The 18,987-nt window shown below is 38.7% G+C and overlaps 2 protein-coding genes across 2 annotated transcripts; one reads left to right on the forward strand and one right to left on the reverse strand.

The window, feature by feature from the left end:
• The first annotated feature begins 5,083 nt into the window (after positions 1-5,083).
• LOC110065522 (Golgi-associated plant pathogenesis-related protein 1-like) lies at positions 5,084-14,231 on the forward strand. The gene is made up of 8 exons (XM_020772677.2): positions 5,084-5,214; positions 8,988-9,111; positions 9,784-9,915; positions 10,677-10,715; positions 10,790-11,018; positions 12,173-12,257; positions 13,102-13,264; positions 13,923-14,231. The coding sequence occupies exons 1-7, from the start codon at positions 5,212-5,214 to the stop codon at positions 13,237-13,239; spliced, it is 750 nt and encodes a 249-aa protein (XP_020628336.2). The 5' UTR covers positions 5,084-5,211; the 3' UTR covers positions 13,240-13,264; positions 13,923-14,231.
• Positions 13,983-16,973, reverse strand: LOC110065532 (ectin-like). The gene is made up of 4 exons (XM_089280058.1): positions 16,717-16,973; positions 16,112-16,184; positions 15,083-15,237; positions 13,983-14,296 (listed from the first exon to the last, which is right to left on the reverse strand). The coding sequence occupies exons 1-3, from the start codon at positions 16,956-16,958 to the stop codon at positions 15,085-15,087; spliced, it is 468 nt and encodes a 155-aa protein (XP_089136184.1). The 5' UTR covers positions 16,959-16,973; the 3' UTR covers positions 13,983-14,296; positions 15,083-15,084.
• Positions 16,974-18,987: the final 2,014 nt, after the last annotated feature.

Consider the following 18,987-nt stretch of genomic DNA (forward strand, 5'->3'; position numbering starts at 1 on the left):
ACAGTGGACGCTAAGATTATGAGGGTGACCAGACAGGCAATGAAAGGGTTCTCATGGCGTTGAACTGAGACACGACAAATGCTTTGTTCGATTCCAGTCTTGTGGTCTGTCCATTTATTCCTTGCTAATATGATGACATGCTAATTCCATGGTTGACCTTTTTTAAAAAAAGATTCTCAGACCGATCAAGATCCTAGAATAATTAATCAAACAAACAAGTTAATTAAAACTAATAATATTACTAAAGACACTGAGGTAGACTCACGAAGTAGTTGTTTTTAGTTTAGATGGACTAAATTTTCCTCAAGGCTGAAATGCGCAAAGATTTTTGGCAAAGAAAGTGAAGAAAGTTTTCGTATGCACTCCAATTTTGACAAAAAAAGGAAAAATTTCGTCCTGCTTACCTTGATGTTTTGGTGATCTTCAGCAGCAATTTGTCCCAGGATCGTACATAAATAATGATTAGACATCGGTCTAATACCTAGGCCATTTGACAAATTACGAGGTTTGAATATCTTATTCCGGAAAACGCGAGGACAATTCCTCGTGTAATCAAGTGCGAAACTAGGCTTTGACTGGGAATAGAGCTTTTCGCCAGCTTGCAATAATTAGTCGCCATGTACACACAGTCGAACCTCCACTAACGGCCAACTCTCTAAAACGGCCAAGTTTTTTGGTCCCGGCGGACAGTCCATACATTCACTCTTATTTTAACCTCTTTACAACGGCCTCCTTTCCACAACGGCAACGGCCTCTTAACATCGTCCCTACTGTCAAAATAACCTCTTGACAACGACCAGTTAATAAACGACTGACGAAAGGTGCAAATCCCATTTTTATATAGTAAAAGATCGCCAAACTTGATCCGTACCGTACTATTTGTTTTATTGTGTCATATTACACCCCTATCCCCTACACCCTCCCCCTCCCCCAAATAACGGCCACCTCCCTTCTGAACGGCCACTTTCCTCTGCTCCCGAGGTGGCCGTTGTGGAGAGACTCGACTGTACTATGTTTTATTCAAGCTCATCTTGCAGGTTTAGGACCAGCACGTACTTGCTTTCAGAGTCAGAAGAAAGTCATTCTTCGAAATGTACGAACCCAAGTGAAAAAAGAAAAAAGAAAACAAAAAACAAACATCAAGTGAAGTTGTCGGAACTGGTTCGAGTGACATTGTTTTTAACTTGGTTCTGTTCTATCCGGAATAGCACAGACTACTATTTTTACTTTTCTATTAAACAAGAGTAAAGATTCACTCTTGAATTCTTGTTTTTAGTTTACTCTGCCTTATGTTGAATTATCAAAATTTAAGTTATTTTCCCATCTAGTGAAGGCAGTTCTGAGTGACGTTTTTGTTGTTAATTTACCTCTTTTCAGTGCTCTGCGTCGAGAAAACTTCAATCTGATAATAGAGAATACGACTTTAGGAGTTCGGGCTGTGAGCTCTGCATGATTTCTGTTTTCGTGCAGTTCTGATTATTTCAATTACAATATTGCGTGCGTGAGGAGACAACAAAACGTTGATTTGAATCTTGTGTTATCTAAGGTTTAATGGTCAGAGCGAAAGTGCAAAAATTCTTCGTTCCATGTACTCGTGCATTGCTGTACTTAATGTTAATCAATAAGTAAACATCAACACTTCAAGGTTATCAATATCAATCGAGTATAAGTCTTGAAACGTCTGAAAAAGTTTGACTAAATGAGGTATAATTTCCTGGGTCTTACTAGGAAAGCTTTTTAATCGCAACAAAATTCTTCATCCTAATTAAATGATTCTCTGTTTTGTTTTGAAGAGGAAGTTACAATTTATTTGCATCAGAGAGAAAAATCTCCATAGAATGCTACATATGGACACTTTGGGGTTAAAATATTAAAAATTAAGAACTAATTGCATATGTTACTCAGTGTTCGTTTTGCCGCTGTGATATTGAAATGATATAGCTAGATTTTATCTTATAAATTGATATTAGTCAAATTACGGTAAAAGCTTTTTAAAGGATGGTCTTCTACGGCTTCTGATCCGTTTTAATTTGAAACAAAAGTGAGTGAACATGAAATGTGGGTAAGCATAAAAGAGCCGGAAAAAAAAATCATTTATTTTGGAGAATTGTCTTATTTGATTTTAATAAAACGGTAGATGGTATTTTCGATTACTAAACCAGGATGGTTCACAATGCTCAATTCTAGGCCAATTTCATTACAGGGATCTATTAAAACAGGATTATTTAATGTAATGTGATGAAGGGGAAAACATAGGAAGTGCCGACTAAAGTAAATACGTATATAGTATTTTCGCACCAGCTTGATGTGCTTATCTTATGCGCATGCTCAAATAAAACCATTTAAAAGCATCGGGATCAGTATTGCAAACCACTTATAGATATAAGGATGAGAACAGATAAATATAAACAAAAAAAAAGCGGTTTTTATTTCCTTTCCCGCTGATTTATTAGTCCATTCAGGTGATAGGTTTGCGTGAAACACAAAGGAAAACATTTCTCACCAAGGTTCCTCGACATTCGCTTAAGACCCACATCCTAAGGCGCTCTTGTTTTGGAAAAGGAAAGGTATGTTGAACGAAAACTGCGACATAGCTTTTACGCAAACACGTAAGACTGAGTGAGTCCTCATTAAAACGAATAACTTATTCAGATTTTTTCCTTACCCCTAGTTTTCAGTGCAAAAAAAAAAAATGCTCAGAAAATTTGTTCCCACCTAGCCAAGGTGTGGCTTTAGGATTTGACATTCACTCCTTAAAATATCTCAGCAAAAAAAAAAAATGTCCTGCATTTTTTCTTTTTTTTAATTTTTTTTCTTCAAAATCAGATGCCTTCAACTAATATTCAACATCAAACGCTTTGTGGTAATTTTTTTTTATTTCTGTCTATTTCACAAAGAATAATTTAGATGGGGTTGACACTTCCATTTAGCTAAACGAATACAAGACCAAGTTTTTGTTTCTTACGTTTACGTGGGTATGATATTTTCGATGTATAGGAACTTCTTCTGTATTGCATTTTAAGACCAGACGGGCCCTTTTCTTCCCCTCTCCCATCTTCAATGTTGCTGAATGTTCGATTACTGAAGTACAAAACTCATAAATGTAGTGGTTTATGAAAACTCTCTTTGTGTTAATCTGGAAGTACCAAAACTACTTTTGACCATGAGATGTTGGTTGCAGAAAAAGTTTCAATCTAAATTATAAACATACAATTAAAACGGCCTAATCGTTGCAAAACACTCTAAAATATATCTTTTTTTTCTGGTGTTGGGCGTAATAATCGTATATTATTTTTCTCCAGGCAGCTGGCGTTTGAAGGGCGCGATGTGTTTGAAAAAGATAAAACCAAAATAATAATCTTGACCTGATGTCTCAATCAGCTGTGGTCTGTGGTAGTTATCTTGAGACTATTAAGAAAATACACACGGAAAATTGTCGACAAATTGAAAGGGTATCGTTTGGAATGACCTTTTGCACAACATGAGATATGAGTAACTCTTGTGCCATCGGCCTGTCACCGTTGGCTTACTACCGAGGGGACACAATTTTCCAAAAGTAGCTTGACTAAACAGTAGTCAAAACAAGAGTTGAGGGCGCTCCGATTTTTATCTTGCTTTCGTTTTATAGACAAATCTATCCGTGATTGAAATAACAAACAAAGGATTGTCACCTGAAAATTCAGAAGGTACATGATACACTGAAAAGAAGAAGAAAACAGAAATCAGATTGACGCACGCACAACTTACGCTCAGTAACCGTACGAGTTTCAAATCTTCTGTCCCAAGCCCAAGATACAGCTATAAACTGAATCTCTTTACTGGCATTATAAAGTTCCTGTAACTTCAATTTCGGCGATCCCTTGGTGCTAAAACACGATTACAGTGGAATCCCGATTGCTCGAACCCTCAGTTTTTCGAACCTTCCGATTACTCGAACCAAAAGTCGTTTCCCCTCCACAGTCAAACATTAATTTAACCCCCCGATTTCTCGAACTATCCGATTTTCCGAACCAATTTTCGTTTCCCTTGGAGTTTCGAAAAATTCGGATTCCACTGTACAGCCTAGCTCTTGTTGATGATTTCAGCCGTCAGCATAAAAATTAACAATTGACCCTTTTAAGTTTTAAAGGTTTATGTCTGAGACGTTATTGTGCTCCACTGAAGAGAAGCCCGAAAAGAAAAATTCAATTAAAAGAAAGTGAAATTAGCGATTGTTTAGTTTATGGGGTAGACGAAGTGTCATATTTTCTCTTAAAAGTCGCAAGGCTCACCTTAAATTAAAACCGACCATAACCGCAACTCTTCTTTTATCTCTCATATTATCCTTCTCTTATCTTCGGCTACCACTGTAGCTAGCTAATTAAAGCTATTATGGAAAGGATATAGGTTTTGGTGCTATTTTATAGGAAACCACTCCGGCTTCAATTATGTTCCCATAAGATGACCATGCACCTGAAAACTGAGGCTTTTCCATGATAAGATTATCCTTAACGTTATTTGCTAACTGCTAAAAGCTTGCGAAATACCGGAGGGGGACAGAGAAATTATCAATACTTCTAGTCGATCTGTGCTACAAAAACACTGACGTGGTGGAGCCAATTTCCAGCTGATCATTGTGAGTTCGATATAATTTGTAAGAAATTTAGAATTTAGCTATGTTATCTTGATGTGATTGGGCGAAAACTCTGTGCATCTACAGAAGGACAGAATCCACGGAAGTACCCGTAGTGTTTCCCTTTTAAATATGACTCTAAAATAGTGATGCTTCGCTTTTTTGAAAGCGCAATGCGAACTTGTGCCATATGTTACGCCTGCGTTTTGGAAATTTACTTCACTTATGTCAAGAGTATCAGTATCATGTCACAAAAATTATCACGGTGTTGACCGAAATAGCGTGTGTATACCCCATCTCCGCTCACAGGAGAGGCTGCACCTTGAAATGTTACGACCAGAGTTCCTTATCAAGAAAATTAGTTCCACTTGTTATCTACGGCATGTCAGTGGGAGAAATGAGCATAGTATAAGGTTGCTTGCCATTTACAGCTGCAAACCGGTCAGTTTACGGCTTGCGTCCAAACATGTGTAGACTGGTAAATTAAGAAGGTCAGGGAATTAAATAATTTCAGGAATTTACCGTTTAGAGGAAGGAAAAGCGTTCTTTGGTTTATACATTCTAAGCGGAATTCACGGCATCGTTGATTAAGCTGAAATATGGTAAGCAACGTTATGCCCCTATCATGCAGGTCTTAGGCATACTATTAGCATTAATCTAAATGGATGAAAAACATGACAGGACTGAACTAGCTAAAGAAAGGCTTAATTTATTATTACATGCATTTCCTGAGGTAATGTTTTAACTTTAATTAAGAGACAGACAGTCGTCAGCTACTTTGATGTGCCTCATCAAACAGCGTAGCATGCAAGAGGGCAAAAAATATTTGACAGAGGAAGAACAAGATCGAATGACAGAAAGAGGAACTTTTCGACGTTTACCAGGAATGACGTCTTTAAGTTTGGAGATTAAAAGAAAAAGTCAAACAAACATGTCTGGCGCGCCGTTTATGGCTGATTTTGCACATAAACATGAGATTCCGCCAATTTAAGGGGCAAGATCCTGTGGGGTCCCAGGAACGTCTAAATTACTAAACTGCACACTACGCTGCATCTGACAAAATGCGCGGGAAAAAAGCCACAACAAACGCAAAACGCGTAACTCATTGCCTGAGATAGCTTGTTTCACTGAAATAACAAAAGTTTACATATTGGTGAATACGTAAACTTTAATTTGCAAAAGTTCTAGATTTTTATTTGGATTATAGAGGCGCATTAATTATACACAAGAAGTTGTTTTCGTAGAAAAAAAAGAAAAATGGGAAAAATGCAACACTGCATAATTTTGTATTGTTTCTTCGGAGAAGTCATGTCAAAAACTCGTGCAACCTGTTTCATCACGATTTCCAAACACTCTAAAACAATAAAGGCACTCGGCCGAAGCGGCCTCGTGCTTTCATCTGTTTTCTCGTGTTTGGAAATGGTGATGAAACACTCGCACTCGTTTTTGAAATAGTACTTCGGCAAGATTCATACAACACAAGCTTGCACAGGAGGTTGCCAGTCTCAAAAAATTATTTCTAAGAGGTACACTTGAACCAGCGAATCGCTTAGTCGACAAGCTTATTGCTTCCGACAGTTTAAAGGTAAGAGGTTATTCACGTAGTAGTTTAATACATAATATTTAATTTCTGGCGAGCAATTTTTAGATTTCATTAGCTGAGACATCGTTGAACAGCGTAACAACAGGTTGATAAATTACACTTTGAACTTCCCGGGTAAATTTTAAAAAAGCATAGAGATAAATGAATTTTAACTTACAGGGTCTGATATTTTTCACTATGCAACCCACAATAAATGGGCGATTAGGCTGAGGTGTTCTAGATTCAGGAGTAATGTTTACTCATGCGCAACAATTTTCCCGCCAAAAATAAGGAACGGGTTAACAACACGACAAGCTAAGAGAATGCACACAAGAAAACAAATGGTGCTTTTTTAACTTCGATTCCAATCAGAAGTTCGTTCGATTATTTTTATAATGCTCGTTTGCGAAATCGATTTCGACTTCGTAAGTTCATATAGATTTACCGTGTAAGCATATACACTGCAAAACCAACAGGTTTATCTATAATCGAGTTCTGCGGATTACATACAAAAGACCGTCAAGGCAGTTCCTGTTGAAAAGTTGAATTGGAAATTTTCTCTCAGTTACAAAATTGAAGTCTTGGAGATGGTGAACATTTATGTAGACCAGGATTGATAAAGAAAAATATATTCCTAAGTTGTTAAGTGATATAAATTCAATTTTAATTCAGTGTATGTATTAGCTTATTACTGCGAATGTGGGAGCACTTGATTTCTATGAAGTATAAAGTTTTCCCATTTCTTACTCAAGAAATAGACCAGGCATGCATTTCCAAGCTATATACTAATCTTGCCTGATTCGGTACGCCGATAAAGTCGATAAACGCTACTGACAAGCTTATGGACTGCCTGTTAATTGATTCGTTATCGTCGCGAGGTTAACATCTGAAGTTATTTTATACCTGCTGAACAACGTCACACAAGAGTAAGAATTGTTTACACAGAGCTAAACTGAGCTATTTGACTTACTGATCAACTGTAATCTTCTGGTTATCTTACACTGTTTGTTCTCGATCTGTTTAAACGCCGAGTACCGAATGAACCCCGGATTAGCCAAATGGAGTGAGCCCTCATGCAAGCGTTTATTCCAGGTGTAATATACGTATAATGGCAAGATATATGGCTGTCAAAGTAAGAAATAAAACCATTGCTTGATTAAAAAGCTCGAAACTGTAATAGTCAAACAAATGTTGGGTACATAATGCCAAGTGTAAAATAACAGAAATAAACGCAGTTCAACCGAGAAAACATGCAATAGCATTTGAAAGAGACAAAACAGTTTGGAGAGTTTATGCCTTACGCGCGTCAAATAAGATTCCCGCCAAAATAAGTGAATTGGAACTAACGTAGTCGCGCCATGGCCCAGTAGTTCGCAGTTAAAAGCAGTGGATATTCCCTTTTTTATTTCGGTCAATAGCTTTAATTTGTGTGAGCTTAAGTTTGCCTAACGATTATCGTGAGTATTCTTTGCTAAAACCGTAATTAAGAGGACGTCAGCCGTAACGAGCAACAAAACTAAGAACATTAACCTTAATTCATTCCAGAAACAAAATTGTCACGCATAGCTGGACAATCAAGTGATATGGTTGGTTAGCCGGTTTGCCCTTCATCAGAGCAAAGACTTTATTATGCCGACGGGCTAACACTCGAAATGTCAGCCTCTCATCCTCCCTATGGCGTTTAATTTAATTACCAACTTTAAGGCGATAAGCAGTGCTTTTTTTCAGGAAAATCTATGTTTTCAGTGTTTAAAATTCGTATCCCGCCGGATTCAATGTACTGTGAGAATTTTGGAAGATTTCGAAGAAGCCATTCGGGGATTTTTCATTCAAGCCATGATTTTAGCAGAGATGATAGTAAATCACTAATACATCATTGCTTATTACATTTAATAAGTTTGAAAGGACTGGTTGTAAAAACGAATGCAAAAACGTACAGTATATTCAAAACACATCGGCGCGCGCATGCAACGGGATAAAGGATTACCCTATGGAGCCACCTTAATGCTTAATAGAAGAGTGAAGATTGGTGTCTTTATGTGTACTCAACTTTTCTTCTTTCTTGTATGTTTTATGTTTTTTTAATCCCACCACCAAAATAACAATTCTGCGTATTAAATTCCTTTCTTACAGAGAGCCAGCATAACATATATCAGAAATCAAACTAAAAGCCAAGCTGTTTAGCTCATTTATACATTGGATCACATGAGCTGGATTTACGAAAGAAAAAGAAGATGTTTATTTTTTGTCAGCAGAATAGTGTTGCGTGAGAAATCATACAGGCAGCTAACACATTCCAATAAAAAGTGTTATCGACTTCTGTCAATAATATTCCGTAAATTAAAGATATATGTCGTATTAAGGATAGCATGAAATTAATATCACGTTGAAGAAGAACATTTAAGGTCAGAGTAAATCAGCATATACAAGAGAGCTAGAGTAGATCATCCTCCCTTGGCACATGAAGTTCAGCCGTGAAAAGGCAAGTTCCATTCTTCGAAGACCGCGTTATTTTGTTGTTGTTGTTGTTTTGTCCGTTTTTCCGAATGCGTGATCAGGCCAGAAACAAAGGACTAAAAATGGTTAACAAAAAAACCTATTTGATCTCAAGTGTTTTTCTAATTGCAGCACTCTCAACTAAAGACGGATTGATAACTTCGACGACTATAAAACCGACAGATAGTTCACAGGATTTCTACTGCGGGTAGTCGTTCATACAGCGTAGATCTCAAGACGACAAGCAAGCACCACTCTAAAATTGAACTAACTCGACATTTCTCACTGCTTTCGTAGATGGCTTTGAAGACGATGATGAAGTTTCTTCTTATGGCGATGTTGTCCTTCGTGTGTGAATGTCGCTATCCCAAGAATGGTTTGTTGCTTCCGATGAACTCTTGGGCCATCGCAAAGAAAGGCCGTAAGTTTCTTTAAATACACAAACGATAGTGTTGCTTTAAATAATAAAAAGGGAAACCTTTGAATCTACCAAAATGTCAGTTTAGTCAAAATTATAATCCAAGAATCTAGCCGGGAGCCAGCTCCAAGTTGAGGAAATCGCAAATTCTTTTATTTTTCGTTATTCCTTGAATCTGTGTAAGGCGTTTTTCATGTCATTTTCACCCTATATCTTGGGAATGAAATAGCAGAAATGGAATTTTCTCCACTTTTCAGGTAAAAATAAGCTTTAAAGCCACCTCAGTTACTCATCCAATGAGAGTGTCTACCTTTATAAATCTAATTTAGATTGCTCGTGAGTGGATAAAACCATACTTTGAGCATTTAAATGAACGCTGTATTGAGCAGCTCTTCTTTACAGTTCTGTTCATAGGGGTTTTAACGTTTTAAGGCTGTGCAGGAAATCCTATTGTGCGATCATTCAGGTCAAATTCACCGGTCACTACTGTTCGAATTTTCGATATTTTAAAAGTTTCGCTTTAAGGTCTTTTCAATTTTGGCGTAAAAGGCTTGATGCATGATTCAAGCCGGATAAAACACTGAAATGGAGGAACATTTTTAAAATACAGTTGTATGTGGTTCAGCTGTATGTAGTTCAGTGTCTCAAAACACTGAATGGTTTTTGTTTTTCAAGTTTGTCCTGAGGGAGGAGGTGATAAAAATGCTGGCTGTCGACACTGGAAGAAGTTAGGCTTCTGTTTACCTGGCCAAAATTATTATCAATATGTGACGAAGATGTGTCCAGCCAGTTGTGAACTCTGTCAAGGTTTGTCAGAAACATAAAAGTTTACAGTTCTTTACAGTTGTATTTCAGCTTCGTTACCTGTTTTGTATTCCACACGATAACATTCATTTGTTTGTTTGTGTGTTTATTTGTATGTGTTTGGCCCGATGGGTTGTGTCAGTTGTAAATGGGGATCGTTATGTCAGGGTTCAGTTCTACAAATTTCGCTAAATTTTGGTCTAACCGAGGAACTGATTTCTCGTGTATAGTCTATATATAAAGAAGTTCTAATATTAGGAGTATTTCTCTTCTTGAAAAAAGTGTGAGAATTTTACAATGGCTAGCCTTACATACGTATGTTTTGTCCTTGCCAGGGGACTCATCAGAGACCTTTCAGCTAACTCGTCAAACATCGCGTTTGCAGTCCCGCTAGCATAAAAATGATGGTGGTAATCTGGCCTTAAATCACATAAGGATTCCCAATTGCGTAATATGCCATTCAACTTCAAAAATGTGTGAGAATTTTACATTGGCTAGCCTTACATACGTTTGTTTCGTCCCTGCCAAGGGACTCATCAGAGACCCCTTAGCTAACTCGTCAAGCATCTCTTCTGGCATCAGTATTAATTTGTTTCTTTTAGTATACTTTTGGTCTCCATTACGTTTGACAAGCTGATTAAGGTGAAACAAACAAACAAACAAACAGCACACAAGCAAACAAACAACGATCGAAATTCAAAACTTGTTATGATTAACTTACAAAGAAAAGACGTAAAGTGATTCGATCCATTTTTTTTTCGCAGCTCGTCCTACTCCGCCGCCCAAACCTCACGTTGTTAAAGGTATATTCAAAACATTTATCTTGTTTGTCATTCCTGGCGGTCACAAAACTAAACGAATTCATTTTAATCGACAGTGAACATCTATGAATGCCTTAAAGCCCATAATTCCAAGCGTACTTTGCACGGGGCCAGACCGCTGACCTGGGATAGCTCATTGGCTAGAGAGGCTCAAGATTGGGCTTTAGACCTTGCAACCAGGAAAATTATGGAGCATTCGCTAACCAACGACGACGGAGAAAATCTTTACGAGTCATCTACCCCTAGCTCGAAGCCAGCAACATGCAAGGAAGCAGTGGAGGCCTGGTAAGTTGAAAGCTAAAAGCTCTTCATCTTGCCGGGGTTATTTACAGTATTTACTTATGCATATTATGGGTATACACGTTGAATTTATGGTCATCCTCGAAAGGTGCGTTTCTTTGGGATCATCCGGTTCAGGATTAACGATTCAAGATCACTCGGAACAAAGCGCATCAAAGGAATCGAGGAATTCACCCTGGCTAAGTAGTAACCGGTTCCTTTGGTGTACCATAATACAAGTGTTCTTGGATCAATGATCCTAGTCCATATCTTCCAAAGAAACCCACCCTGACATAAGAGATGTTGAACGTTTGAACTGCTGAAATGCAGATTAATTAACTGTGTGGCATTTCTGTCGTGGACGCATAGAAACTTAGAACCTGGCAAACCCCGTCCATCAGCGCTCATGAAGAATGGCAGAAATCACATTTTCTGGAAAGTCTGTTTTAGATATGATTTCATCGGATACAAGAATATTTACAGGAACTGGATATGCCCTGTCCTTAATTTACTGATGTGGGCAACGGAGATGTGTTGTTAGTCCTCCCTCAACCTCCCTACCCCCGCACCAAGTTTCTCCTCTCTAATTAGCCACCCCCACTTTTTTAAGCCCTCCTTCCCATGTAGTTTCTTAAAAGAACAGACTGTATTACACTGCATTGATACAGTGTCAGTCTAGCTAGCAGTACAGTAATTGTGAGTTTTTGAAGACACATTACTGCTACTTGTACAAAGAAAGTAGAAAACTGACTATTGATCAAAATACGGGATTCAAATGAGTAGTTAACTGGTACCTTACAGATATTTAACAATTATTCCATGAAACCGCGTTGGATATGAAGTGATAAATAACCAACGAGCGCGTAGCGCGAGTTGGTTATGATCACTTCATATCCAACAAGGTCGAATGGAATAATTGTTTTAGTATATTCTTAATCGGGTTTTTGCCGCCGATTTTTATTTCAACAATTTTACAGAGCGGAAAATTTTTAAACTTGGCGCACTGTTTTCCATATAAGGTAAAACTCCGACTAATGGCTCATAGTCGGAGTTTTTGAGCCAATCAGAGAGCTAGAAATGCAATAGTCGGAGCTGAGAATATACTATTACGAGTTAGCTCACTCTTTCACTAATTTGGCCTTCCTCTGCTTGAATCTCAGGTATGGAGAAGTGTCCGACTATCCCTTCTGGAGTCCTCCAAATTCTATTTTTGACGTAGATGCTCAAATCGGACATTTTACACAGGTGCGAGAAGTTAATTCATTTAAGCCGTGTAGATTTCAAGTAATATATCAAAAACGAAACACACTCTTTGATCACATTTCCAAACACCGAGATGAGAGTTGAAAGTACGACGGGTAGCGAAGTATTTTTGACGAACTTCGAGGTGTTTGGAAATGTGGTCAGACACAGTCTTGAGTGTTTGATATATCTTCTCAATAAAAACAAAAACTAAGGAGAAAACGGAGAATTAAAATCGTAAAAATCTATGCTAATTAAGATCAGATATCCAAACAACGTCACGGTCATGATTTCTTTTGTTTAAACTTGATGAATTATTAATGAGTTTGAGAAGAAACTAAGAATTCTAGTGTATCCTAGCAGTATGCGGGAACTGTGCCACAGTTAGACTTCATCATGATGACTTAGCTACCATTAGTTGCATGTGGCTTAGTTGCATAGAGTCCGACTGATAAGAAAAAAGTAACGGGTTTTTCTTAGTCTTGTTCAGAAGAGATCGAATTCGGAATTTTTTTAAAGCTTGAACCACTCACCCGCTGGCTATTTCCGGGGTTTTTATCAAGCTTAACATTTACGAGCATTTCTCAACTTTCTAAACGATAATTCTAGGTAAATATTAGACTAATTTCATTTGTGATGATGCTTTCATCGAAGGATTGATTGCAGAGTCCTAGCCTACTTTGTAGCCGTACCCACCCTCCGAGGAAAAACGTTTTTCTTTCGAGAGTAAGTGGGTACGGCTACACATAAGCTATGACTATTTTTTTGTCTAAAATACCCTGCCAGGGCGAACTAGTCAAGAATATACAAAGTAAGATATACCGAAACATTCATTTTTCCGTATCAGATTGTGTGGAAGTCTACTAAGAAATTGGGCGTGGGGATTGCTTCTGTAAAGCATGGTTTCTGGACCACGACTTACATCGTGGCACGCTACTCGCCTCCAGGAAATTATGACGGGAGATTTAAACAACAAGTTGGATAGAGCGGCATGGCTCTGAAATGAAACGGTGAGTAGAAATACATGACGCTTTCCATTCGATGAGAATTTTCGGAAATTTCCAGTGACGAATGGAGCAATTTTTTTCCGGAATTTCCGGAAAAGAGCGAGATATATCGAAATTTTTGGAAATTTCTTATCAGAAATTTCCATTCCATTTGATCTTCCCTCCTGGAATTTCGGGAATTTTCTGTTAAATGGTTCGCTTTTCGGAAATTTCTTTACCATTTGTTCCCGTTTCGAAATTTTTGGAATTTTTGGTTGAATGAAAAGCGTCCATATGTCAATATGACATTCATCTTGGGCTGATTTTGGAAAGGATCAGAATAATTGATTGGGAACGTATAAATCTCAAACGCAAACTTTTAAATCTGGCTTCCCAGATTTCCTTAAATGACTCTTACCAAAAGAAAACAAACTTGGGTGACAGGATTTTTTTTGGATTGAGGCTTAGAGAGGCTTGGGAAGGGGAAGGAGAAGGTTGATATCGTATTAATTCTTATTTTTCTTGTCTCTGCAGAAGTATCTTTTATAATCCCATTCACCTGATCGAGAAACAAAACCATCACGCAGTTTTCGTGTTACCCTAGTAACCTATCGTAAGTTAATATTAACTTGGGGGAAGTACACGATTAATTTGTAACTTTTGCTCTTTCTGTGTCTTGCAGTGTTGTCTCTGATTTCATGTCTTACTCAGACTCTACCAGTAGTGCTAGTGAACGATAAACTTTTACGCTGAATAATAACTCTTTATTGGTTATGAATACTGTTGTATTTGACAATTCTAAATATATAACTGATATTTGTTTAAGAAATGATGGTTTTCCTATTAACGTATATTGACTGTAGATTCTTTTAGACAACTGGTAAATATTACCAGATATATCATGGAACAATAATTTTACTGCTGTGGCTCGTGCATAATATGCAAAGCGTATTTACTGTACTTGCAATAAAGGAAACAAGATTGCAATGTACGACGTCTTGTATCCACTTATCTTTAAATCCCAAGTAATCCTTTCTTTCGATTATTCCGCCGGTCCTGAAAACAATTACGATAGCCACTGGTTATCAAGTTGTATATTTTTTTAAAATCATCTTTTAATCAACGGGCCAGTGGAACATTGACTCACTGCGTCAGTCCGTCCATCCGTCAGTCAGCCAGTCAGTCTGTCTGCCAGTTAGTCAGTCTGTCTGTACGTCCGTCCGTCTATCAGTCAGTCAGCCAGTCAGTCAGTCTGTCTGTCTGACTGTCTGTCTGTCTGTTCGTCCGTCCGTCCTTCAAGGAGTGAGTGAGTGAGTGAGTCAGTCAGTCAGTCAGTCAGTCAGTCAGTCGGTCTATTGGTGACCATACATCAGTCAATCATCAGTCAGTCAGTTTGACAAGCAGGCAGGCAAGCAGTCTGTCTTGTTTTCTCTCCGTCTGTTTTTCCGTCTGTCTGTGTGTCTGTTTGCCTAGCTGTTTGTCTGTCTGTCGGTTAATCGGCGTGTCAATCTGTCTGTCTGTTAGTCAGTCAGTCAGCCAGTCGGCCAGTCAGTCAGAAAAGTAATCAATCACACATAGTTCATGTCTTTGAAGGGCTGCACATCGATTCTCAGGTACTTCTAACTTTTCGGCTCATTTTTTCATTCATTTAAGCTGTCTGTTCTTGGACCAACTGACTGCTTTTGCTGTCAGCTCAGTATTTCCGTTCTAATAAATAAAGGCCAAAAAACGACAAGAAAGTAAAACCTTCGTGTGTACATATCTCTGTTTTGGGGTTCCATCAAATCTCACGTAAAACGAATAAACCATCTAACAAGCAAACAAAATTTATGGGGTATACACCTTTAACTCGATCGCTTCTCCCCAACGTTTTCTTTGAACATTCCTATAAAGTTTCCTCCTGGTCGATAACGTGCCACAATGAAGATCTGTTTTGAATATCCTGAACCTGCTGAAGCTTGCGCCACCCCTACCGCTTTGGTGGCTTTCCACACAACCTAGAAAGTCGAGAACAAAATTATTATAGCCTATGTACGTATCGACCTACCTTATGTTCAAAAACTGAATTAACTGTATGCATATTTTATTGGGTATGATTTATATAATTAATAAAATTAATATAATTTATACAATTTAATTCCATAGTTATAAACTGATTATCCCAATGGTCAATGAGTGAAATGTTATTTGGACAATACAGGTTTTGCAGCGTCAATTTTTTCCTCCCGAAAATACACGATGGAAACAGTATTGTCTTCCGGGTAGCATTCCAAGGTGTCTGAATGTACAGAAAATTTTACCGGGCCAATCCAGAGGGACCAATCTATTATTGGGAATTGAAACGATGTAGTTTTTCAAATGCCAAAATTTGTAAGAAAAACATAAAGCACTAGTATTGGCTCACTGTTAAATGTACACCAAAGCTCTTGGCTTCAAAATAGTCATCAACATTTCCAAACGGTCCTCGAATCTGTGTCTATGTTCGTCTTTCGGGCAATGTTTCAGTCTTGAGTTTCATTAGTCGCTATAGCAGCTGTTTAGTTGTATAGGTCAAAAGGTAAAGTCTGCATACAAGCCAAGTGGCCCATCAGGCCGGCGCTTATCTCTGGTTTCTGTAACATGAAGCAACTAGGACTATTTGTGCTACCCCCTGGATGGGATGCTAGTCCATCGCAGGGCTTCCCCCAGCATTAAACTCGCTGGTACCCATTTCATGATACACCTGGGTGGAGAGAGGCACTGTGAGAGTAAAGTGTCTTGCCCAAGAACACAACACAGTGTCCCCGGCTAGGATTCGAACCCGGACCGCTCGATCCGGAGTACAGCGCACTAACCATGAGGCCACCGCACCTCCCACAATTAGTTGCCTACCTGCGTAAAATGACCAGCCTCTTGTGAAAAACCAGGATTCTTGTAATCATACTTCGGCTCTTCACTGTCGTACCTGTCAGAAAAGAAAAGAACAATTTAATGTAACAAATGACTACGTAAGTATCGTATCTTTCTGACGTGCGATCTGGTGACGTAACATGATTAATGACGTAGTGCTGAGCTACCACATTTTCTACACAACTTCTCAAACTCGTTAATAATTCATCAAGTTTAAACAAAGGAAATCATGACCGTGACGGTGTTTGGATATCTGATCTTAATTAGCATACATTCGTACCGTTTAATTTTCTACGCGTCGTATTTCCAACTCTCTTCTCGATGTTTTGAAAAGTGGTCAAATACGGTCTTTATTGTTTGATATGTTTTCGAGTGATGTATTCTGCGACTGCATGTGTGGAAGAAAAAACGTTGAATAGATGGTACGTAATATGCTAGACTGAGATCCCTGGTCGAGTGTTCGTATCCGGCTTTTGCTGCTTTTGCCTTCGTGTTTGATGATTCTTAGGCTCTTCACTATGCACACAGTGCCTCTTTCCATGCAGTAATAGATGCTGGACTAACATTTTAGCTGCTAAAAAACTTACCATCCTTCCAAAGCGTCCGTACAGTCTGCGGTTTGATATCCTACAAACAAAGCCAGGTTTTCTCCCTCCCCTTCCAGGTCTGGGTCATGACGCATTTTCGCTGTTGCAGCTAAATGATCAGCCCAGACCTGAGCATGCTGCACTAGTTTATCATCCCAGATCAGCGGACCAGATCCATGCAGTGCGCGTCTGTCGTTGTGTGCTTTCAAGCAGGCATTTTCTATCCAACCAAAATGGGACATAAAATGTTACTGGTATTTCCTCCTTATTAAACGACTGTAAGGGCCGTACAGCTGGGAGATCAGCAATCGCGTAAGGTATTTCTGGTAACGACTAAGCAAACACGGGCTAATGAACGTTAAGAAGAAGTTTATTACATGGATTCCGTTCACATTTTACTGTTCCAAAATGTGACGAGAAACATCTAGTAAAGGGAATTTAAATGCTTATTATAATACACCCCTCGGGGCTTTTCAGTATCAAACTACAATTACAATAATAGCGTTAGCCCGTGATCTGGATTTAAACACCGGCTGCCTAAGCCACCTCGAGAGGGTTTAGGTCTTTCCTGCAAGGGAAAAGCTTATTCGTACACATAGAAAATATTACCCACCTACAGATGTTAGACTCGAGAGGGGCGTCGGTGGTAGCAATGTTGTGCTTTGCATTCTGATAGGCGAGGGACCAGCAGTTGTTGGAACTGTTCCGCTAGCTCGCTTGTTACCCACGTTCTCTTTAAAAATTCTTAAAAAGTTTCCTCTCGGACGATAACGAGCCACAATGAAGATTTGTTTTGAAGAGCCTGAACCGACAGCAGCCTGGGCCACTCCCACTGCTGTGGTAGCTTTCCACACAACCTGTGGATGGACAAAGGGAACACTTGGTGTGTTTAAACGTTTGGAGGTGAAATAATCTATAACTAAACAGTGAAAAGATACAGCTTTAGAAAATCTAGCTTTTACCAGCCAGATGTATCTGAGATATTTAACATTGATACATTAACGCTACAATATTTATTTTGGATGAGTTTACCTGCGTGAAATGACCGGTTTCAGGAGAAAATCCCGGCTTTTCGTAATTATACTTTGGCTCCTCGTGGTCGTACCTGTGGCAGAAGACGAGTTTTCTCTGTCAATAAATAGTAAATGTAGTTCATATGTCCATGATTTAATATTATCTTTCCTTGCGATATCAAAAAACCATCTATGTACTAAAAATTCAAAACTAAATTTCAGGCCAAAATGGCAATGTCAGTTAACTTACCATCCTACTAGAGCGTCCGTACAGTCTGCGGTAAGGTGTCCTTGAAACAAAGCCAGGTTTTCTCCTTCCTCATCCAGATCTGGGTCATGACGAATTTTCCCTGTAACAGCCAAGTGATCAGCCCAGACCTGAGCATGCTGCGCCAGTGTGTCATCCCAGATCAGTGGACTTGCTCCATGCAGTGCGCGTCTGTCGTTGTGTGCTTTCAAGCAGACATTTGCTACAAAATCCAAAATTGCGTACAGTAACAATAAAACAGTGTAAATTAATCAGTAAAACATCTACCAACTTGGCATACCTTCCGCTGTCAGATTTGTGGGTGGTGTGGAAGGTTGGGATGTTGCAGCTGGTCTACTGGCGGTTGCAGGGCTTGAGACCACTGTTGTTTTACTGGTAGTCAGAGGTTTAACTGCAGTACTCTGTTCGTTAGTGGTAGAAGGATTCCAAATGGTACTAGGTTCACCCATGGTCGAAGGAAAGGATATGGTACTTGTTTTGCTAGTGGTTGTAGCATTGGAGGTAGCAGGCAGTTTACTAGTAACTGAGAGGTTATAAGTGGTAGTTGATCCCGTGGAGGTGGAAGGATCAGGCGAAGGCTTACTCTCAGTCGCTGGTGATTCTAAAAAAACAAGAGGAAAGCACTTGATAGTCATGTCAGGGTATGTGGTGGGGACGTAATATTGTCGTTTATTTTTTTCTTGAGCATCTCAGTGGTCAGGATTGGAATCTCTGAGACTTCGTGCAAAGCTGTTTTCGTTACTGACCTTTCTATCATTAATGACATACATGTATAGGTATATAAATTATATCTTCTTATTATTTGTATCTTTATTTCTCGTAAGAGCCTTTTTTCCTTTTATTAGAGGTACAAGCTTATTATTTAACTTATTTTCCCGAAATACTCGATTTGATCATAATAGCTCAATTGCCACTATGTATACAACATTAGTTTACCAATTTACTGCTCGCTGAGGCTCGTTTCATTCAAGTGCAAATCGTCGCTCCAAA

Source organism: Orbicella faveolata, unplaced genomic scaffold, assembly GCF_042242905.1.
Source record: "Orbicella faveolata isolate gen_17 unplaced genomic scaffold, um_ofav_v1 contig_47, whole genome shotgun sequence".
NCBI classification, from domain to species: Eukaryota; Metazoa; Cnidaria; class Anthozoa; order Scleractinia; family Merulinidae; genus Orbicella; species Orbicella faveolata.